The sequence below is a fragment of the Clavelina lepadiformis genome, chromosome 5, assembly GCF_947623445.1.
Source record: "Clavelina lepadiformis chromosome 5, kaClaLepa1.1, whole genome shotgun sequence".
NCBI classification, from domain to species: Eukaryota; Metazoa; Chordata; class Ascidiacea; order Aplousobranchia; family Clavelinidae; genus Clavelina; species Clavelina lepadiformis.
The window spans coordinates 13,789,489-13,810,570 of record NC_135244.1 but is presented as its reverse complement, the minus strand read 5'-3'; the positions used below and the strand labels follow the sequence as shown (position 1 = coordinate 13,810,570).

The following is a 21,082-nucleotide window of genomic DNA, read 5'->3' as shown; positions in this document are numbered from 1 at the left end:
ATCGAAATTTTGAAAAAATAGAAAGGTATCGACAGCCTTCTACCTTAACAACGAAGAAGCACATCTTGAGCTAAAGGTTTCCGTTAATAGAGCGCTTTTGTCCTTTACCCAAATATGTTGGGGTAATCTTTGTCAGGCCGCTCACGTACACCGACACTTGAAGTCATTTGGCAAGAAAGTTTCATTCACTGACTCGCGCCGCGCTGATAAGGCGACCTATCGGCTCAGACTGGCAAAAATTACACTTCATGACATTCTATTAGAGGTACTAAAACATTATACACGATTAAAATTAAAGTTTTTGCGTACAAATATGTCACGGTTTCTTACGATACTACTTGATATTTTAAGTCGTAAATTGTGATTTGGGTAAATTGTGGTCATTTCTGGAATGCACGAAGAAAGTAGACAATGACACCACTACTTTGCTTGTGGCGAGGAAAACTATAGGCGCTTGCAACAACAATCGGAGTCAATAGAAGAACTAGGCCTATAAGCCTTGGGTCTTAGCTGATTCCAATAAATAATTTATAGCGCCCACACCACGCCATACAGTAAAAGCTAACTTTCGTAACCAGCTTTCTTGATTTAACTGTACTTTTTTAGAAGTAGGCCTATAGGCCTACATCCTTAATTGACCGTTATAAAGTCGCCGTCATTCGGGTCTGTATTTGTTAATTACAACTGCTTTGAATTCTGTTGCAGTATGTTTATGATGGTAGACTCTCCAGAACTAAAAGAGCAGCGGTCAACAAACAGCTTTTTGACGCTGAGTCATTAAACGTATTTATGGATATTTTTGTGATGAAATTGTATAACTGTTTACCACAAATAAAAGAGTCACAAAATATGGCGCAAAAAGTTAAAGAAATTCCTAATTAACTTCCACAAATTTAGCCTTACTACTTTGTCCCTTGGGAGAAAGCATTCACTTCCTTTTCAACAGATTTACGAGTTTTCGAATCTGATGACGACTTTTTACCAGCTTTGCTTGAGGAACTCTGAGTCTGATCACCAGAAGTTTTGTTACAATTACCGTCATTACTGGATTGTTTACTGACACTTGATTGCTCTTTTGAGTCATTTGTGACACTACCATTAATTTTTGTAGAAGTAGATTGAGAAGAGCTTAACTTAATTGAAGCAATTTTTGTGTTTGTGGATGAAGAATTGCTCGTGGAGGATTTTGTATTAGTTGCACCCTGGGATTTGGAGGAAGAGTCTGATTTGGTACCTTCACTGGCAGATTTATCATTCTTCATGTCTGTACCTGCCCCACTTCCACTGTTGCCATTAGGCTTGCCGGTACTGAAAGTAACGGTTTTCTTTCCCAACGAAGCTGTTGATTTATCAGTGGGCTGCTGTCGTGCTTTGGTTTGTTTCACAGTACTTGACCTGCTGGCACGTGACTGGGAACGTCCGCTTTCGTCTAGATCTGTTCCCACATCTTTATCATGGTGATGACTACCTCCACCAGATGTCGCCACTGATTTTACGAGAACGTGTCTTCCGCTGGCACATCTCTGAACTTTTATTTCTTTCTTTTCTTGAGAATGTCTTTTCGAAGACCCCTTGCCCCTGTAACCATATAATTTGTTTCAAAGAAGTTAAAATTACAATTGGTTACACACCCGGATTCTTGGTTAAGAGATCTCACTTTGGATCTATTAATCCTTTATAATATTCCATTTGTTCAGTGATTTTTTTCAGTTTAACTTCCATGGCATCACGTTCACGGGATACAATCCTCATCTGATCTTCATCCTTTTTGCTCTTTCGTTCTCGTTTGTTGATTTCTCGACCCTTTATATTCACTTGTTTCTTCAATTCCTCGACCTTTAATAATTCAACTAGGCTAAATCAGTGAAAGAGGTTTGGCATTTATGACCCATAATGGATCCAGGAGAAGTGATGCGCTCATGAACAGCATTGCATACAGCTTTGATTATGCCGAAATACCTCCTGTTGAGCTGTCTTCAGTTTAGCTGAAGATGTGCTGAGTTCTGATTGTGTAACAGACAATGATTCTTCCGCAATTCTTAGCGCTACGTGCACGTCCTTGTCCATGTGATCATCGGTCTGAGTGCCTCTGCGGATAGTAACCTTGTCCATTGATTTTATTTTTGACTCAAGTTTGGCGATTTTTTTCTTCATTTCTTGGTGAAGTTTGTTGTTTTTCTTGTTATTTAGCTGAATCTGTAACATATATTTCATAGATAATGTTGTTAAACCTTTCTTGGGTATTGGGTCATATTCATGGTTAGGAACACAAAGTTGTTGAACATTTTTTTGGACATTAGTTTACTAAGAAAAAAAAAACAAAGAAGAGAAAAAAGGCTAACCTGATGATTGCCCTGCTTTAGTGCTTCGTGATCTTCTCGAAGATTTCGATGCTTTTGAGTTAAATCTTGCAGCTTCTGTTGCAATTCAAATTCCTTGAAGACGAACCTGAGGAGACCGAAAAATTAATTTATGGAAGTCTGTTTGTTTGTCAAACAAACAAACACACAGTTCACTCAGTTCACTTGTCTTTTTCTTTTTGCATCAGTTCCCTTTCTTCGGAAATAGCTTTTGTTTCCTCTTTTAACTGAAGAATTATGGAATCTTTGCCATTGCAATCTTGCCTTTGTTCTTCCTTCTCTTTTCGAAGAATTCTCCACTCGCTGATCACTTCGTCGATGGAACTTTGCTTCAATGATCTGGCATCAATTTCGCTTAGATAAAGCTGTTAAAAAATATATGGTATCAGATCTAATTGCAAGTTGTACTTGCTATTATTGTCTATAACGTAACTGCACCATAATACAGTACATGTTATAGACTAGTGGTTAGAATATAGTATCACAGCGGACACAGCGACACTATACTGGGGTACTACACTATACCTTACAGGTGGGGTTCGCTAACTCCTATTTTGGCGTATAAAAAGTTAGTTACATATTTGCTTAGTAATATGAGGTCGTATTTGGCACATTCTTAGTGTCACTCAGGACTAGTTCTATTGAAATAGTATGATGTTTAACGATCATGAAACCTGTTACCGATTCCTTAGTTACTTATTCAACACGTGAATTTTGGTACCCGCTTTGTTGCTGCTCACGATGCTCTTTTATTCTCACATGAAGCCAACAGCTTGCTACAATTCGTTACTTATTCATATACTTATTCGTAGATGAAGTTATTTACAGATAATAAATAAGCAAATAGGAACGCGGTATTGTGGCGCTTAGCGCTTGTATGAATGCTTGATTCTCCGGAGATTCGCCCGAAATCCGATCAAGCGTGGCAACAGATTGATTCATTCTTACATGTGGTGTTCTGCGGAGCAGTTTTTCATTTTATACACTAGCTTATTCTATTTGAATGAGGCGACTGATTGATTGATCCGACAGGGTTTTAAGAACCTGAGCAAACGTAACAGCATAACCAACACCACGCCGGTTAGTTGCTATTCCGGATGTACGGGCAGAACAGTGATATATCATCCATGCACAAGACAGCTTAGTTAGTTTTTTTACCACATAAAAGTACATGTACAGATTTACTTTAAAATAAATTCATAAATTTCATTTAAAATTTGCTGTAACTTTATATTTTCTTAATTGTTACTTACTTGAAGCAGCACACTCTCAACGGATGAGCTCTGAACTTTATGCAAATCAGGTGAACTTGACATTTCCAAACTTTTCTGAATTGAAATTCTCAAAGTTGTTTCGCGATGGATATTTTAGGATAAATTTAATCTATTTTACACAAAATTGAAAATTTTAGTAGTTTTAAATACCGTAGACACGGGGGAACTCGGATTGAATTCTGTTTGAATATTAGTCGAATCTTGCTTCTTCAAAGATTGTGATAACGGTATTTCAGGGATATCTGGAATACGAGGGCTAAAAGGATCAATCTCGCTGCTGTCGACAACGTTGTCTGCACTGTCCACATTTTGTGGAAGACCTTTTTCTGGTGCCTCTATTACAAGTTCTTCCTTTCCTTTACAGTCTCCATCATCGATATCAAGTGAATCTTCTCTGAGAAAACTGCTCCGTTTGTTGGCCCCTTCTTTATGACGGGTAAAGTCGTTTAAGGCTTTTGGGACAGGGGCTGCTTCCCCTTTCGATGGGTTTTGTTTCATCACCAATTTGTTTGTTTCCTTGTCTGCAGTTTCATCAGATACTGACGTTGGTTTTTCGGTTATAGTTTCTAGAAAAAGTAATAGGTTTCACGGCTACTGCGAGGTGGTTAGGCTTATACACGATGATAGCCAGATTGATTGTTTACAAAAGGCATCATAAATTTAATGTAACACTATATCATTGTTAGTTCACGTTATGCTTACAAACAGAACAAAAATGTGCCTTACCTGTGCTTTTTGGTGCTTTTCTGTTTGATGATTCAGTTTTTGAAGATGTAGCTGTTTCAGGTTTTCCTGCTGGCGAAGGCGTGGTTCTAGGGCTTCCACTAGATCGTGCACTGGAAATCAAATTAAAAGAATTTCAATTTTATGAATTCCTCGAGGTTAGAGTATTTGTGTGTTGCGTTTTGCTTAAAGTCGATAGATACCTAATTCGCTTTAGTCTTTATTGCTGAGTTGTAAAAATACCTGCGGCCTGAGAGATTTCCTCCAGATTCAATTCCTTCCCTTGCAGCAAGTTGATGTCTAAAAGCGTTGATTCTTTTCTTCTCTTTTACTTGACGTTCCGCCTCCTCTAAAGTCCGTGCTGCCTCCGCCAACAAAGGATCATCTTTATCTTCACTCTTGGCGGTGGATAAAGACGATCTTCTGTTTTTACCACTTAATTAAAAAAGTGAATTGTACTTACAAGCTTTCCGCGACTCAAATTATTAAGATTTTATGGAGGAAATTAGAATCAGTACCTCGACGTGCTGCTGTGATGCTGCGGTGCGGGAGGTTGCTGAGCACGCTTCTTGTTCATCTGGGCGCGTAATTTATTTTTCATACTAGAACCCGCGGCACTTGCACGCTGTTGATTAGTGCTTCGTTTTGTTTCTACTGGTTGTTGTTGAGCCAATTGCTCCTACCAAAAATAAATTAATATTTCTGGACATCTGGTAGATGCTGCGTAGAGTCAAACTTTTTAGTACAAAGTACAAACTTTAGTACAAACTTTTTAGAGTACAAAATTCAACGTTTTGTAACCACAGTATATAGATACAGTATATAGATGTCCCTTTGATTCAAATACAAAGTTGATAATAAAAAGCAAACAAGCAAATCACAGTGGTAAATATACATTTTTGGAATAAGTGTTACCTGTCTTAATTTTTCCTGTTCTTCTTGCATTTTGATTTGTTCTTCGTGAACCTTGGCAAGTTCATAGAGGGCTCCGAACGCCCGTTTTCCTTCTGGGGAAACGAGAAAACCCAAAAGTGCTACTCGCTTTTCGTAATCTGTTTCCCATTCCTGTAGATTGTGGAAAAATGTAAACATCAGTAACACGCTTTGGGTAAACAACCAGCAAGTGTTTTTCTATATCCGTCCCGTTATAATTCCGTTAAATCAACATAAAATTGTAAAGTAACACACAAAACCCATAAATTCGGCTCTTATATTGTATGGAGATAATGATGACTATGTACGAAAGGGTATTTTATGATATGAAGGTTGCCAAACCTTCATATCATCTAGAACTTCCTTGCTCATCATCTTCGTTTGTCGAAGGCGAGAAAGCACCCTGTCTACTCCGAGCTGCTCCACTAGGTTCATGATGTTTTCCAATTTTTCCTGTTTTTGCTTTGAAAGGCGAACCATGACTTATACCTGGTGTCTACTCATCTATCATATAAATTCTTTCAATATAAGCTGGAGTGAAGTTTCTAAAATCTTAACGAAAATCCAATAAGCTATTGATTTAGGTTATACTGTAGCTGTTTAATCATTTTTTCATTCTCTTCATTAAACACTATAAGTTGCCCTGAAGGAAATTACTAATCAAAATCTTCAAAACACGGTATTTTACCATTTTGTTATATTGGTATTACTACACACCAGTAAAGTATAGGCGACTGAAAGAAATAGAATCAAGTTGTGTTTTACAGAACCTGGAACTCGATATGTAAATGTACACTTCAGTGAATCGCACAAACATCATGTATAGGGGTAGGGTATCACTGCTGTGTCAATTATCTGTATTCTTTCGCAGTATGGAGGAACAGTCACTGGCGTTTATTGTTCGAAGCAAAATGCTTTGTTTCGAGGTTTTAACTTTTCCTATTGTCTCCTTACCGATTGAAATGTTATGTATCTATCTGCGGGCATTGTCATTCTGACGTAATGGGCGTAAAGTTTTCTCGTATTGCAGAATCGTATTCTTATTGTGGCAATACAGTGGATTCGTTTGTGATATGGTCAACATTTTTTGTTCTAATATTTAAACCACGCTATAGAAATACCCGCATATATACAGTCAAGAATGCTAGCAATGTTTCATAACTATATATACACGAAGTGTTTTCTAAGATAAAAGCACGTATTTAATTAAATGAATGTTGTTGTTGGAGAAAACGGAGGGGAGGGGAAGGTCGAATGTTATTATCTTTTGCCATTCTCTCGTTGTTTCTCCTGATCAAGCAACGAATGAATTATTTACAACGAAAACATAGAAGAATTTCGATGATATAGATCAGCGTGGTCCAACTGCAGGCCCGCGGGCCAAAGTTGGCCCGCGAGCACCGATTTTTTGGCCCGCGAACTGATAGTCAGCTTTGATAGTCGCTATTGTTGAGGATCGAAGAACCTCGATCGCAGATGTCACATTGATCAGTATTTAATAGCTAAATTTTGAACTATTCTAATTTCAGTTTTAATAAAAAAAGAGAACTTTTTTCAGTTCTAATTTCAGTTCTAATATCAATGTCACATTGTTTTTCAGTTCTAATTTCAGTTCTAATATCAATGTCACATTGTTTTTCAGTTCTAATTTCACATTTCTTCAGTTCTAATTTAAAAAAAATGGCCCGCAATATAAAAAAATTTTCTGATTTTGGCCCGCGATGAAAAGAAGTTGGACCACGCTGATATAGATCATAATGAAAATTGAAATTTACCTAAATCTAAAGTTGCTTACACGTTGTGAACCGCAATAGTTTTAACAAAGTCATTGAATGATGCACAACTCTTTCATTATTTCAACATGTACAGGGAATGTGAGCCTATAAAACTGAACGTCCCACTTTCTAGAATTTTCTATTCTTCAAGCATAACTTTTCCATTCAGCTCTATTGGTTTTATTATTGAATTTATAGGGATAAAAGTCAATTTTTTCCTCGGGGCAATAAATTTTTATTAATTATTTTCAATATTTAACTATCACTATCCTTGACCATGTAACCACAACAGCAACAACCTCCGCTTCTGCATTAACTTGGTTCCTCCTTTTTTAACGGAAAGCGCAAAGTTACTCTCCGCTAAAAGGCAATGTAGCCTATGACAAAGTTACTCGTAGTTGGGGAAACCGCAGAAATCAGCCCAATGAAGGCTCAGGAAGAGATCCCGCTCTGAGTCCACCACCAACGTAATCGTGGTGGAGACATTTGTCAGAAAGTATTTGCTTCGTTCTTTCCACAAAGTAACCGAAATTTGTTTTTTTCCCTGTTGTTGACATCGTTTTGATTTGGTTAATTAGCAGATGTTATTACACACAAGCACTGTTGTTTATATACTACAACTGTGTGAACTTAGTTGAGCTGATTACCATCACCACTTTACCTCACAAAGGTACAACTTTCAGTGTAATCGGAAAAAATTGCGACCCCTGCCGAGAAACTGATTGTGAGCGATAGCGATTGTGGGTGTAATTTCGATTATTACATTAATGAGACAGAGACAAACAGGTCATGTATGTTTGCTTAAGTTTAACTTAAGTTTAGTTACTTAATTCATCAGCTTTAAGTAAATTTAAGTTTATGTTTTGCAGATTGTATACTTTCAACTGTATAACTTCATGCTTTAAACTTATTTTCGTTGTACGCCTATATAAGTAGAAATACAAAATAAATGACTTTAATTTTGGGTTTCTAGGCTGAGTTTTACGCACACTGTATCATCAATCATCATCATCATCATTAAGTCCTTGTGTAGTCTTTTGGATACATAGGGCAGTAAAAGATTTTTTACGCAGTTCAATTCAATGCGACATCTTTCGCTTAATGGGCGAACCGTCATAATTGTGCCGAGTTTGTTTGGTTTCTTTTACTGTTTCTGTTAGCAGTTAGGTATTTTGACAGGGTCGCAGTGCTAAACCGACGCCAAACCCTCCTGTTACAGTCGGAGTTTGGCATACTGTGTAGCACACAGAAATTAATTTCTCAACCCAACTTTACCGGTACGATTTGTTACATTGATTAATTATCATAATATATTATGTTTACCGTTACGATTTACACAGCTGTATGCTCCTTAAAGCTGGAAAACAATGCTTTCATTTTCATGAACAGTAACAATGAAATGACAACTATATGCAAAATACTTTTATATAATAGCTGATTTACAGTACATATTACAGCTGATTTACAGTACAACTCGGTGAAAAGTTTTGGTTTGCTCGGGCGCAAGTCGTCAAATTGAAAAAATATATTCATCACAATTATATTTTATAGAACTGCACAAAGAATGATTGCACACCCATACAATATACAGGCAGTGCATAGAAAAATACCACTTAAAATGAACGTAAATTAAATTTATAAATAACACTGCTTATTAGTAAGTAAATATAAATATAGGCAAATCAGATTAATAGCAGTTAGGTGATTTACACATATAAATGGTATTTTGCTTCAAACTGTATTTATGTATATTGGAAAAACTACAAAAACTGCTCTAAATCTAGAATCGTTATTGCGAAAGAGGGTACAGTTAGCACTTGTAGAGCCAGCATGCACATCGCACAGCTGAAAACGTAAGCAAATTACTAAAAATGTAATGGAAATCAAGTAGAACATATACAAAAGTAAAAATCGGCCAAATTAACGGTTAAATAAAAATATGCTTTAGATAAAATCAATTTACTTGACTACAACATGCATTATAGGCTGGTTGTAGTACTGGGCAACTCACAATGAAGACAGGGAAATTAATTTACCAGCTTGCTTACGAGGTTAACTTATACTAACGACAAATAACTTCACTAAATGAGATTGCACTGGCGTTTTGCAACTAGAAGCACAATTAATCATTAAACTCAGTGACTTTATGTCGCTAAAGAGAGGTGTAGGTGCACGAACTATCGATAAAATGCAATCTTTAGTGTTCGTTAACATAGAAAATGTATTGAGGTAGACTACTGGTAACTGAAACCTTTATATCACATTCTTACAGCGGTTGAGATACTTTTGTCTGAAGCCACACTAAAAACCATAAACTATATTCAAACAATCGTTTCCATCTGCCATTAAATTTTACTTAAATATAAATTCAACCTCCATATCACATTGCAAACGTAGAAACCTACTGACGTAGCACTTTAATCGGTACGGCTGCTGGAGTCGAAAGGCAGAAAAGCAGTTTTCAATCATTTTTGCTGTCGTCGTGTTGACTTGTTTTGCCCAGTCCTTTGACTTTTGCGCCATTCACAACACTGTACACGTCATTTGCCGCGACTTTGGAAGGCGTGGAATGACTTTCTGCATAGTTCATGTGCTTGAACGCACCTCTAATCATTTTTACAAACCATATGCAGTTGAAAACGTCCAACATAAGGCACACGCCAATCCATGAAACGTGCAATAGAAAACTGACACTGCGGAAACAGTAACACAGATTCAGAAATTAGTTTGAATCGGATTTAGCTTTCCATGATCACGCAATTGATGAACGCTGAAACTCATTTTAAAGTAAATAACTACGGCGTAGGTTATTTATGTTTACAGTATTATAGGCTAATGGCAATATAAACTACATTAGCCTACGGCGTGTCCCATCACTCTCATGGCATTATTATTATTACCTTATTTAAGTTATATGTAGTGTGATAGTAAATTGTTGCAACAATCAATTGTTTGCAAGAGACGAATGCAGTTATATACCTTTCATACGATTTGCTGTTTATCACTTGCCAAGCCATGTAATAAAAATATGGCATGATCGCAATTCGACATAAAAAAAATGCAAAGGTCATCAATACTCCATTTATAAAGTAAAGCTTATTATCCTTCAAGTCGAGGCTGGCAAGACACCACCTGAAAGTAACAAAGAAGTAAGTTACGCTCCGAAGGTAAATAAGTATGGTCAGCAATTTTGCTGAGCATAGTGAAGGTTGTGAACCATTTTACCTGCGACCATACGGCGTTTTGAATTTCTATTTGTGCTGTTTGTTTTGTTACTTTAACGATTCTTATAATATTTATGGCCTATATAATATGGCCTATAAAAAAAACAAGAAATGAGCATTTGTTACGGAAAGATCTAAACAGGTACGGGTTTGCTTTAATGAAAGCTGATGAAAAACTTGTCTGCCTTGCACAGCAGTGCGTTTGCTTTTTAAACAAAGTGGTTTTCAAGTCAACAAAATACTTCACATCTACGACCTTTGTACCGTTGTTTGATGTAAATCAGGCTTAACGAGGAAATTCATAATACGCGTTAACTTCATCAGTTGCCACGACGTTAAATATACCACCTACAGGTTGTAAACTGTTGAAATCATAGCGCTCTGAGTCTGATGGGATCAGTTGCGTTATATTTCAAGGTCTAAACTTAAAATCACCCAATCAGTGTTTATCGTATGTTGGATTTCGATGCAGTCAAGAAATCAATACATCTACATGTATAATTCCCACATGTTGCATTTTACTTGTACAAGTTTTGAACCTCTTATTCTCTTCGGGCCTACAAATTACCCTGAGGAACAACTGTCAAAATAGCACCAAATGCACTGTTGTATCACCCAACAAGAAAAACGTTTTTAGCAGATGGAAAAAGTACGCCTTTTTATGAAAAATCTGTTGAACCTGACGCAGATACATCAACTGACATACATCAGCAGATACACTTTAGGACGGACACTAACCTTGTCTAGGTTGGGGTTTATCAGACCTGAATGATCATTGATGATGCTTTTGGCATTAAACCGAAGAGAATAAAAAGGGATAAACAATTGCCAAAATCTTAGGGAGCTATTTTGAGGTTACTGTTGTCTTATAAAAATAAATATAAAAATTTATAAATAAAGAAACCTTAGAGAAATGAGATTAAATTGTTTGCAAAGTATGTAATATGTACTTACTTATGTAAAGTCTATTTATAAGAAGCGTGCTTTTAAAATTAAATTGCGAGGTCACATATAAACTGACGAAAATGCATGCATTAACACGCGTCTTATACTACAATAACACGATGATATACCTTGCATTAACAAACAGTGTTGAGAACTCTGCTAGAAGTCGAATATTGGCAACACGCAGCAAGAAACTATGGCTCTGGAAAAATCCATAAGGCTATGTTTTAATTTTAGATGAACCACTTGCTTATGGAACTCGTAATGTAATGAAACTTTACACGACTTAATGAACTCCTTTAATGAACAATTAACAGTCAAACAAAGCTTACAATTGCAAGATAATAGGCATAAAATGAACCAATGTGATGAAAGCAATACGCCCATGACCCGCCGCTTACTTCGAAGCCGAACCACATCATCAAGCAAAAATCTGATTCGTTTTAAAAGTATAAAACATGTCATTATATACATTGTGTCACTTGCCCTAACTTACCCACAAATGTTCTCGTGACTTTCACAAAGTAAATCGATAAAGGTGTTTCGAATAACAACTGCATGGCGTATGACAAATGCCATGTGACATATGGTCTGAAGCGGTGCTTCTGGGTTAATTATAATTATAATTACCTGCAAGGAGATAACCCATTGTATTTGCTAAACTGTTTCCGGCTGCTTCTGAATAACCCCTGTGAATTAACCAGATCAGAAATATTGAAAACTATTGCGCAAACGAAATCATAAATATTGTTAGTGCGTACCACACAAAATCTTTGCAAATTTCTGTATCAAACAGAACAACATAAATGGAAAAAATCGACGCTATGACTCCATGAACAGTTGAGGCCATCCTGCAAAATACAGAAAAATTTAAAATCCAGTAAACAACTGGGACAAAGCAAATGTACAAAGGCTTGCTGACCTATTGGTAATTGTATATCATATACGGAACAAAACGTAAGGCAAGTATGTTGTTCACAATTTAACCAGAATTTACAACGCAATACCTCACAGCAGCTTCAATCTTTTTGTTTTCAGACAATTTTTTAAACACTGGATACAACTGAAAGATTTTGGGGGTGATGACTTGCACCAGAATCAGAAAACTACACGCACTTAAAATAACGCAGGTCACCGGGTCCATTTTGTTCAAAACAATTAACATTTGCTTGTGATTCTAAAGTGCTGAAAACTGGGAATATAAACACATTTTTCATTCAGCACATTCATAAATAAACCTATGCTATACTATAGGGCGTATAGGCAGTCTAAACCCCGAATGTCCATATTCACTTTTTAAATTGCTTTGCTTGAATTACACGAATTAACCAAAAAGTGAAAAAATTGCTAGTTTGCTGTAATAAGACCAACAAAAACCCAAAATCCTTAAACTTGTATACCTGGAATCAAACTAAACAAAATACTAAAAGTTTACGATATTGGTTGGCTTTTTCCACAACGTTCTACAAGAAGTTAGAGAATTTTGAAAAAAATTACAGTTTATTTTTTAATTAATTTTTTAAGTAAGCATTTCCAATGAAAGCTAAGTATATGTACGTAGCGTGTATAAGTCTATACGGTATAAATTTTATCGAGGTGAAAATTGAACAAAACTTGAGAAAAGCCTACTATATGAGCGTTGAGTATATTTTTATTACACTAATCTAAGTGCATATGTTTTAGGCTACATTGGGTATCCACCCCATCTACTGTAAACCAGCTAGAGTTCTCCTTCTAAACTTTAAATCCGTCTTTGAGTGAGAACTACTTAAATTCTGTATCCAGCATATCCTATTATTCTATTCTCACAAGCAATCCCACTACGAATCACAGTGCAATTGTCTTGCTATATAGGCTATCCGTCAGACAAAAAGCAAACAAAGCAGATTTTGTTTGTCTAACCACAGTTCTCCCTTTCAGCAAAGAAGGGTGACTTGGTTCCCAAGCACCTTTAGTGACAAACTCTATACGAAATGTTGTTCTGCGTGATGGCGCTATATATACAGTAAGATTACACAGAAACGTATTTTGGTATCCCTTACATGTAATATGAATGCGACATAGACGGGTGCATCGCCATTACACGCAACAGAATTTTCGTTGTAACTTAACCTCATCAAAATATGAATGGCTTGTGTTTTGGCTGCCACTATTTTATTGGAAAAAATTGTGCGTTTGAAGCTATTTTTTACGGTTTATAGCTAAAATCAACTCTTCACAAACCCATTCTCCTAATCTAATCGCGTATCTTTAAGGACAGGCTGCGTGACCTACACAAGGTGAAATAGTCTCTTTGTAGTGTTTAACGGTTGCCAACGTTGAAGTTCCTCAGGGACTATATTTATCATTTTGTGGATCACTGGTATGAATTTCAGAATGAGAAACAATGTTTGAAAGCTTTAATAGGCATTTAAAACATTGATACTACATTAACACATTGTTAACGTATAATAATTATGCAAAAAGTTGACTTAAAACAAAACACAGTATGTAAAATTTTGAAAGTTCAATACAATAAAGCGACTTCTTCACTTCCAGAACATTTGTTTACTTACTGTAGAAAACACATAAAAAGTATGGGATTTTTAGGGCAGCATGAAATATTTTAGTCATCACGAGCAGATGGTCACAATTGGCGAACGCTGGTTTGAAAGCGTGTGATTGGCACCGTGTTGAAAGCGATTGCTCTTTGGTTGGAGTAATAGGAAATATAGAGCGAATACAATCGCTTGGCTACACAACAACACAACCCTCATACAGAAAAATCTTTTCAATCGCATTATACTACATATGGCCTACACTTGCGGCACAGAATTTTGAGTCAATTGAAAAATTAATTTTTTTTAAATAATTGGGCACCATCAGTTAGCGCAATTATAACTTATCAGGATCTTTTTTAGGCAAAGCTACATTTTCAGATAAACTCGTTTTACGATTTTTGAAACATTAAACGTAAAATGCGCCGCAATTTAGTTACCCAGTATTCCGTCAAAGTATAACTTATTAAAAAGCCTTTTCATCAAGTCTTTTCTCTATCAGCCTACCTACTATACAACTAGGTGAAAGACTATTTCTTGCATATAGTTGATCGTAACTTGGCAGTCTTGACACACTGGAAAGACATAATGAGCTCACAACGTACATATAGGCCTAGTTACAAATATTTTTGTTATATTTTAAATTATAACTAAGATCAACAAAAAGCAACATAGCGAACTAACCAAAAACGCCAAAGTAACAAACGTAAAACGGACACTATATTGACACCAAAACTGACATTTTGAAATCATATCTTAGTTGCATCAATATTTGATGGAAATTACGACATCAATTTCATGATTTACAGAATTGTCCTCAAGCAGAAAATGCAATACACAGTGTTTCTAAGCATGACAGCATGTCACCAATTCTTTGCATTATATCATTGATTTTTGGGATTCCGGTCATTTGGATTAAATTTTGTGTTCTGTAGTCAGAATTGACCGACTGTAACCTTGAAACAGACTAAAACTGCCAAAAAACAAATGAAAAGCTGTTATTAAACCTCAAGAAAAATAACGTCTTTCTTCAGATGTTTTAGGTTTCGAACAAACAAAACTTAAGGCAAAATATTGAAACTGTAAAGGTTGTTTGCAATATTGAAAAATAAATCACAGGTTGAAATACAGAATTTCCTACACAGTGGTTGATGAAAATGTCAGTGTATTCGCATTCCAATATCAAACAAAAAAGCTTTTAACAAAATTTTGATGCTCTTAAATAAGAATTCACAATAATAGCATGACGTAAGAAGTAAGGGTGTTTGCTGTAACTTTACTTAATATCCGAATCTATGGAACTTGCATTCGTACAGCAAAGATGGGTTCTATCTAACCTTTGCAGACCTACATGTTCCAGAAAAAAGGACTGTATGCAAAGGACAAAAGGCTTATCGCCACAAATGCCATGCAAACATAAACCGCTTGCATAAACATCAAATCTATGCTGAGGCAGTAGAAATACTATAAATAATATTATAAACAAAGGTAAAATAATATTATTAAAAGGGAAAGTAACAAAAGCCCGAAATGCTACACGGGCAATCAACAACTAATATACTCTAAACGTTGTAAAAGTAATTGTGTGAAAAACTTAACTTAAAAACAGTATCAAACTACGAAAAACGCAGAAATTTTACGCAAGCATTTAGTACGTCAAATAATACAATTATATTAGACAGCTATGCGCATACGAACACTAACTTTTTATTCGCTTTTTATACCACTATGTTGAAAAGCACCATTCAGTCCCTTAGCTTGCTCGCCATTCCGATTGCAATGCACATCTCTTCCATTTGTCACTAAACTCATTGACGTGGAACGACCTTTTACATAGTTTAAGTGCTTGAGTGCGCCTCTAACCATTTTATCAAACCATATGCAGTTGAAAACGTCCAACATAAGGCAGATGCCAAGCCATGAAACATGAATCGGAAAACTGACACTGTCAAAAAAGTAATATGCATATTACTTATGAAGGCATCTACACCAATATGTTATAATCGCACGAAACACAACTTGGTAATGATTGTATAAGAATCGCTGTAATATAAAAATGACACTGGGGTATCAGCACTTATTTCATAAGTAGATTCAAAATAAATCTGATGTTGAATAGTTATTGAGGCTCCACTCATAAACGTTCTGAAAAGCTTGCGATTATATTTAACTTTGTTTCTTTCCTTATTTCTGTACCTACATATGTTTTAACTGTTAACTAGACACAATATTCAAAGCAGGTCAAAAATAATCAATAGACTTAGAAATCAATAAACTAATCAATAGTCTAGAATAACATTCAATCAAGAACTGTTCGTCAAACACTTATTTGTTGGATGCTGTTATATCTGATAAATGTTATGCCTGCGAAGTGGTCATTATGATTACTGCCAAGAGGACTAATGCGCAATGCGCTACCCAATCTTTTTCACCACAAATTGATAAATGGCGTAATCCGTTTAAAACGTAAAGATACAGAAACTGCAAATATAATCGTTATTAATTATATTGTGTATGATCGATTTTGAAGGGAAAGATATATCAGAAATAGCCACAAACATTACAGAATGGATATGTTTAAGCTTGTAGTAATGATTCAACATCAAATTCGCTTTGAATTCACTTTTTACAACAACTAGAGATTTAAACTAATAAGTACAACGTCTAGACTCTAGAATGATGTAGAAGCTTGTACTTGTGGCGACACATAAAAAGTAAAGTGTAAATAAACCTTCCGTTATGGTGAGCTTACCGTTGATACGATTCTGTGCTTATCACTTGCCAAGCCATGTAGTAAAAGAACGGCATGATCGCAATTCGACATAAGAAGAAAACAGCGGCCATCAACACTCCGTTAATAAAGTAAAGTTTGTTGTCCTTCATGTTTAGAGTCGCTAGGCACCACCTGAAAACAAAAACAGCTTTAAAATGTGCTAATTAAGAGATGCCAAGTTCAAGGCTGTTGTTGGTTCTTTTTCATTTAATTCTTTAACTGGAGCTATTTGAAGTGCTGCATTTCGTCATTAGTTTTTCCAGACTTCCATTCTCAATGGCGGCCTTTACGCAAAAATGTATTTTTTGTTGGTAAAATCTTTGGGTTGTGAACTTGAGCAAAATTCAGCATTTACAGTCAACAGATTTAGGCAATCCTCTGAATTGAAGTGAATTCGGTTCGATAGACGTAAATTAAAACTTCTTTCGACACCGGAATCAATATTAACAAACCATTATTTACAAACGGGTAAAACAAAATAGTTTGTAAAATCTTGCCGCCTTTGCCGCAAGCTTTGTAAATCTTGCCGCAAGCAGGGGAAGCAACCGCAAGGGTGCCTTTAATGTGGTGACGATATCGCGTGTCAATGTCACTAGGTATTGCATGCTTCGGAAATGATACTGAGCATCTCTGCATTGCTGAAAAGATCGCTCAGGTATGTGACTATCGACGAAGCCTACCGTATTATTCACATCACTTAAAAGGACACGTCCCGTTGTCAAACGCTTGCAGCATTAATTGCCTGAAAAACGTATGATGCAGTTGTTCACTAGGCAAAGGAATAAATGTGTCATCGTAATTACAAAATGGTTTTAAATCCTTGCCTAAAAGGTTACGTCTTCACCAACGATAGTTCGTGTTTTGTCTGAATTACTTAAAGTAAAATTTTCATAATTGTTTTTGAAAAAATTGAAAATAACTCAAGAAACACCTAATTAAATTTAGGAATTGAATAACTCCCAACCGCCATGCAAGTCGAGACAAGCCGTTTTATCCTTTACTGCAAAAGAAACTGGATAAAGAAAGTGTATATAAATGACAGCATCCTGTTTTCTGAACACAGATTACCTAAGTCATGGTTTAAAATTTCCAACACAGCAAAATATTCAAACTTTTTATTTGACAATTTGCTTTTCTTAGAACCACAGCAGTAATTTAAAAAAAAGTTTATCTGGGTATATCTTCCAAAACTACCGCATCAAGCAAGCATCGTCAGATCTTTTGGAAAAACTTTTGTAAAAAAAGTGTTAGTGACAACTGACAACACAATGCCATCTTTATGATAACATAAATATCACATGCTAGAACAGGGGTGTCAAACTCAATCGCACCAGGGGCCAAAACTCAAAACTTATTTAACGCCGCGGGCCGTAAGGATAAAACTTGATTGAACGTTTCGTGACACGAGTATATGAATTGGAACAGTCAGCGAAACAGCACCAAATTTTTTTTTTTTTTTACGGTTTTGGCTGGGAATAAATCGATTTATGCTATCGTATGATGAGGCAACTGTTGTGCTGCTGTATTGTGCGATTTGTTATAATCTTGTTTCTTGCTTGAAAAAAGTAAGTTATACTGCACAATGATCTCGCGGGCCGGAAATAGTTCAATGTATAAAATAGCATTGCGGGCCAAGTTTTATTGTAAAGCGGGCCGGATGTGGCCCGCGGGCCGGGAGTTTGACACCTATGTGCTAGAATGATAAAAATCACTGCTTTGGTGCAGTGATGCAGTTAATGGTTTAAATTTAAAATCTAAACACTTTTTCGCTTCAACATAACATAGACGTAAAATGCATATAAAACAATACGCAACTTAAATCATTGACCAATTTTATTTTAAAAAACCTAAAAAGGAAGACATTATAGGATTTTAATGCATCTTCTGAAGACAATTTATTTATTATGAAAAAGGAGGGTGTATCTATACCAGTAGCAGCCCTTCTACAAACCACCAAAATATCTTCACCGTCTAACGACAATTAGTGATTCATTACACCAATGATGAAATTAAGAATTTAAATTTTTTTATTGCACTAAAAATAAATTTTCCAATGGATAATAATAATCAATATGTATAAAATTTCATTTACCTTGCATTGACAAAAGGTGTGGAAATCTCTGCAAGAAGTCGAAAATTGGCAAAATACAATAAAACTCCATTTCTCTGGGAAATCAAGAAACGTTTAGGGCGATTGCAATAAAGCTGGATAAGCTATAAACAAACTAAATACCAACTAACAAACATTTAACACAGAGCGTCAAAAGGAAAATGGATAAAGTCAACTGCTCTTTGACAAGCTACATTTTTCCGGTTTCAGAAATCCAATAAGTCAACTGGCATATATAATACAAAAGAATTTGGAAAATAAAGATATCGCTTTAAAGAAAGATTTTTGATTTTACACAATTTGGAGTTAATTATTGTAAACTGGCAACTTACAATTGCAAGGCTATAAGCGTAAATGGAACCAACATGATGAAAGCACAGTGTCCATGACCCACCAGCTGCTTCGAAGCTTGAACTCATCACCAAAAGATCTAATTATTTTTCACAAAATAGTAAAGCAACTTCCTCACAAAAAACAACACAATGAAAGTTAAACCAAGAAAACACATATGATAAACACATAGCGTGTTTATCACATAGAAAACACATAGCGTGTTTATCACATAGAAAACACATATGATAAACAAATATGTCACAGTTTATACACAGTACTGTGTATAGTAAGTAATAGCCATACCACAATAAGCCTGTAGCCATTTAACCAGCCACTACAGCTTGTATCAAATCAACAGTGCACTACCTGCCAGAAGAAATCCCACTGTAATTGTCAAATTGGTTGCGACAAGTTCAGAATAGCCCCTGCATATTTTCAAAACAAGCAACTTTAACATTGCTTTGCAAACAAAATGCAGCATTGTGTTATGTTTACCAAAGCACTTACCACACAGGATCCGTCCGAATTGTTTCATCAAATAAAATCAGGTAAAGGCAAATGCAAGATACAAGGATTGCATGAAAATTCGAAGACATCCTGCATAAATATAAGACAAATTCGCACTGAAAACCAGTTATATATATTCATTTGGTTGTTCCACATGATGTAACTTTATGCTGGAGCTCATGGTATTGCATAATTTCTTTTGTGGTTATGATTTCTAACCATTTTAGTTGTAATTACTACCTTATAAGGTTGATTATTTTCATCAAAATAAAGGTTTTTGAGTCTCTTTTACTTATACACTCCAATATCAGGATAGGATATTTGCGAGGAATTAGGTTCTAGTGTACAACCACATAATGTCACAATTTGAGTAGCAGGGGTCTAGTTGACAAATTCATCACGCGGTTGTACACTTCTGCACTAGACCCAGGAATTTTATAATTACAAAATTATTTTTTCTCTATTTTTCCTCATAACTCCTGAATTCAATATTCTCATGTGGAAGTGCAGAAGTGGGAGAGAAATATGTTTCTTTAACTAAGTTATATAACTTACAACTGGTGCAACTGTGTGTGAGTGTCTTACAAAGTCTTACCTCAAAGCAAATTCTGATTTTTGGTTTTCTGAAAGTTTTTCATGTTTTAAATACTGTGAACAAGTTTTTGGTATGATAACTTTCGTCAGCAAAATAAAAAAGGATTTACTTGCAATAACATAAAATAATAGGTTCATTTTTGAAACAAATTAACCCAATGAAAATGCTTTAACATGCTAGTCCCAGAAAGCCTTGAAACAGAGAACAACGTTTAAATACAGAAAACAATTATAATACGGTACAATACAAATACGCTAATTGCAAATACCAACACACTAGAAAGCAATATAGGAAGTTAAACCAGGCAGTGAATGATGACCTTGACCCTATTTCTACTATCGACCAAACTCTGCTGAATTAGCTTGTCAGTAGAACGCTGAGACTAGAAATTCAGTATAAAAACCTTAACATCCTGCTCGCAGACCGGGAATTCAGTATGAAAGTATTTACAAGATACAACCAAAATAAAGACACCAGAAAGCTGGCGAAGCGCCAACAGCTGAACACGCTTCACCCTGGCAGCAAATGAGGTCAAATGAGTTAATCCATAGCTTCATTATGGTTCCATACCGCCGTCGGCGGCAATTTAGATGTTTTTGTGATATGCTGTTGGGCTGTAGGCTATTGTGTTTCTGTTGGAGACGAGATCATATTTTTAAACGGAATAATGTCACCAACAGAATATAATTCAAATAAACGCTTTCACTTTTAAGCATATACGTTGCAGAGTAAAGACTGTTGTTTAATATTCCAATATAAATGGTTTTCTTTCTATTATTCTATTATCTTATTCTTTAATAGTTTTAATATGGGCAACCATATGTTGTTGTTTTGATGTAATGATTGCAATGCATGTTGATTACGCTCTAACCTAGATATACGAAAGAAAGGTCGAAATTATAAGGCACGGTGGTCAAACTCAAATTGCAGCTTCGACTGCATTGAAAATTACTAGTAGGCTAAATCAAAGATTAGCTTGGCCTAGTTATTTTA

The 21,082-nt window shown here is 35.6% G+C and overlaps 2 protein-coding genes across 3 annotated transcripts; both read right to left on the bottom strand.

Moving 5' to 3' along the window:
• Positions 1 to 257: 257 nt before the first annotated feature.
• Positions 258 to 5,996, bottom strand: LOC143461126 (uncharacterized). 2 transcript variants are annotated; one of them, XM_076958918.1, is made up of 12 exons: positions 5,633 to 5,996; positions 5,273 to 5,422; positions 4,876 to 5,036; positions 4,601 to 4,780; positions 4,361 to 4,470; positions 3,785 to 4,200; positions 3,614 to 3,688; positions 2,526 to 2,725; positions 2,343 to 2,448; positions 1,960 to 2,196; positions 1,658 to 1,836; positions 258 to 1,578 (listed from the first exon to the last, which is right to left on the bottom strand). In XM_076958918.1, the coding sequence occupies exons 1-12, from the start codon at positions 5,768 to 5,770 to the stop codon at positions 903 to 905; spliced, it is 2,628 nt and encodes an 875-aa protein (XP_076815033.1). In that variant the 5' UTR covers positions 5,771 to 5,996; the 3' UTR covers positions 258 to 902. The 2 variants fall into 2 exon arrangements, with proteins under 2 accessions (XP_076815033.1, XP_076815032.1); XM_076958917.1 differs by having other exon boundaries at positions 4,601 to 4,792; positions 5,633 to 5,995.
• A 2,469-nt stretch (positions 5,997 to 8,465) lies between these two features.
• LOC143461325 (uncharacterized) lies at positions 8,466 to 20,598 on the bottom strand. The gene is made up of 12 exons (XM_076959214.1): positions 20,090 to 20,598; positions 19,495 to 19,584; positions 19,354 to 19,412; positions 18,987 to 19,084; positions 18,637 to 18,710; positions 16,524 to 16,676; positions 11,996 to 12,085; positions 11,865 to 11,923; positions 11,567 to 11,667; positions 11,363 to 11,436; positions 10,045 to 10,197; positions 8,466 to 9,758 (listed from the first exon to the last, which is right to left on the bottom strand). The coding sequence occupies exons 1-12, from the start codon at positions 20,224 to 20,226 to the stop codon at positions 9,527 to 9,529; spliced, it is 1,320 nt and encodes a 439-aa protein (XP_076815329.1). The 5' UTR covers positions 20,227 to 20,598; the 3' UTR covers positions 8,466 to 9,526.
• Between the last annotated feature and the right edge of the window lie 484 nt (positions 20,599 to 21,082).

Coding starts and splice junctions, on each gene's coding strand:
- LOC143461126 (XM_076958917.1), bottom strand. CDS start 5,770: ATGGTTCGCCTTTCAAAGCAAAAACAGGAAAAATTGGAAAACATCATG. Junction 3,689..3,784: donor CGAGTTCCCCCGTGTCTACG/GTATTTAAAACT, acceptor ATTTCAATTCAG/AAAAGTTTGGAAATGTCAAG. Junction 1,579..1,657: donor AAAGGATTAATAGATCCAAA/GTGAGATCTCTT, acceptor ATATGGTTACAG/GGGCAAGGGGTCTTCGAAAA.
- LOC143461325 (XM_076959214.1), bottom strand. CDS start 20,226: ATGAACCTATTATTTTATGTTATTGCAAGTAAATCCTTTTTTATTTTG. Junction 12,086..16,523: donor AGCACAGAATCGTATCAACG/GTAAGCTCACCA, acceptor TGTATTTTGCAG/GATGGCCTCAACTGTTCATG. Junction 10,198..11,362: donor ACACTGTTTGTTAATGCAAG/GTATATCATCGT, acceptor TGTTACTTTCAG/GTGGTGTCTTGCCAGCCTCG.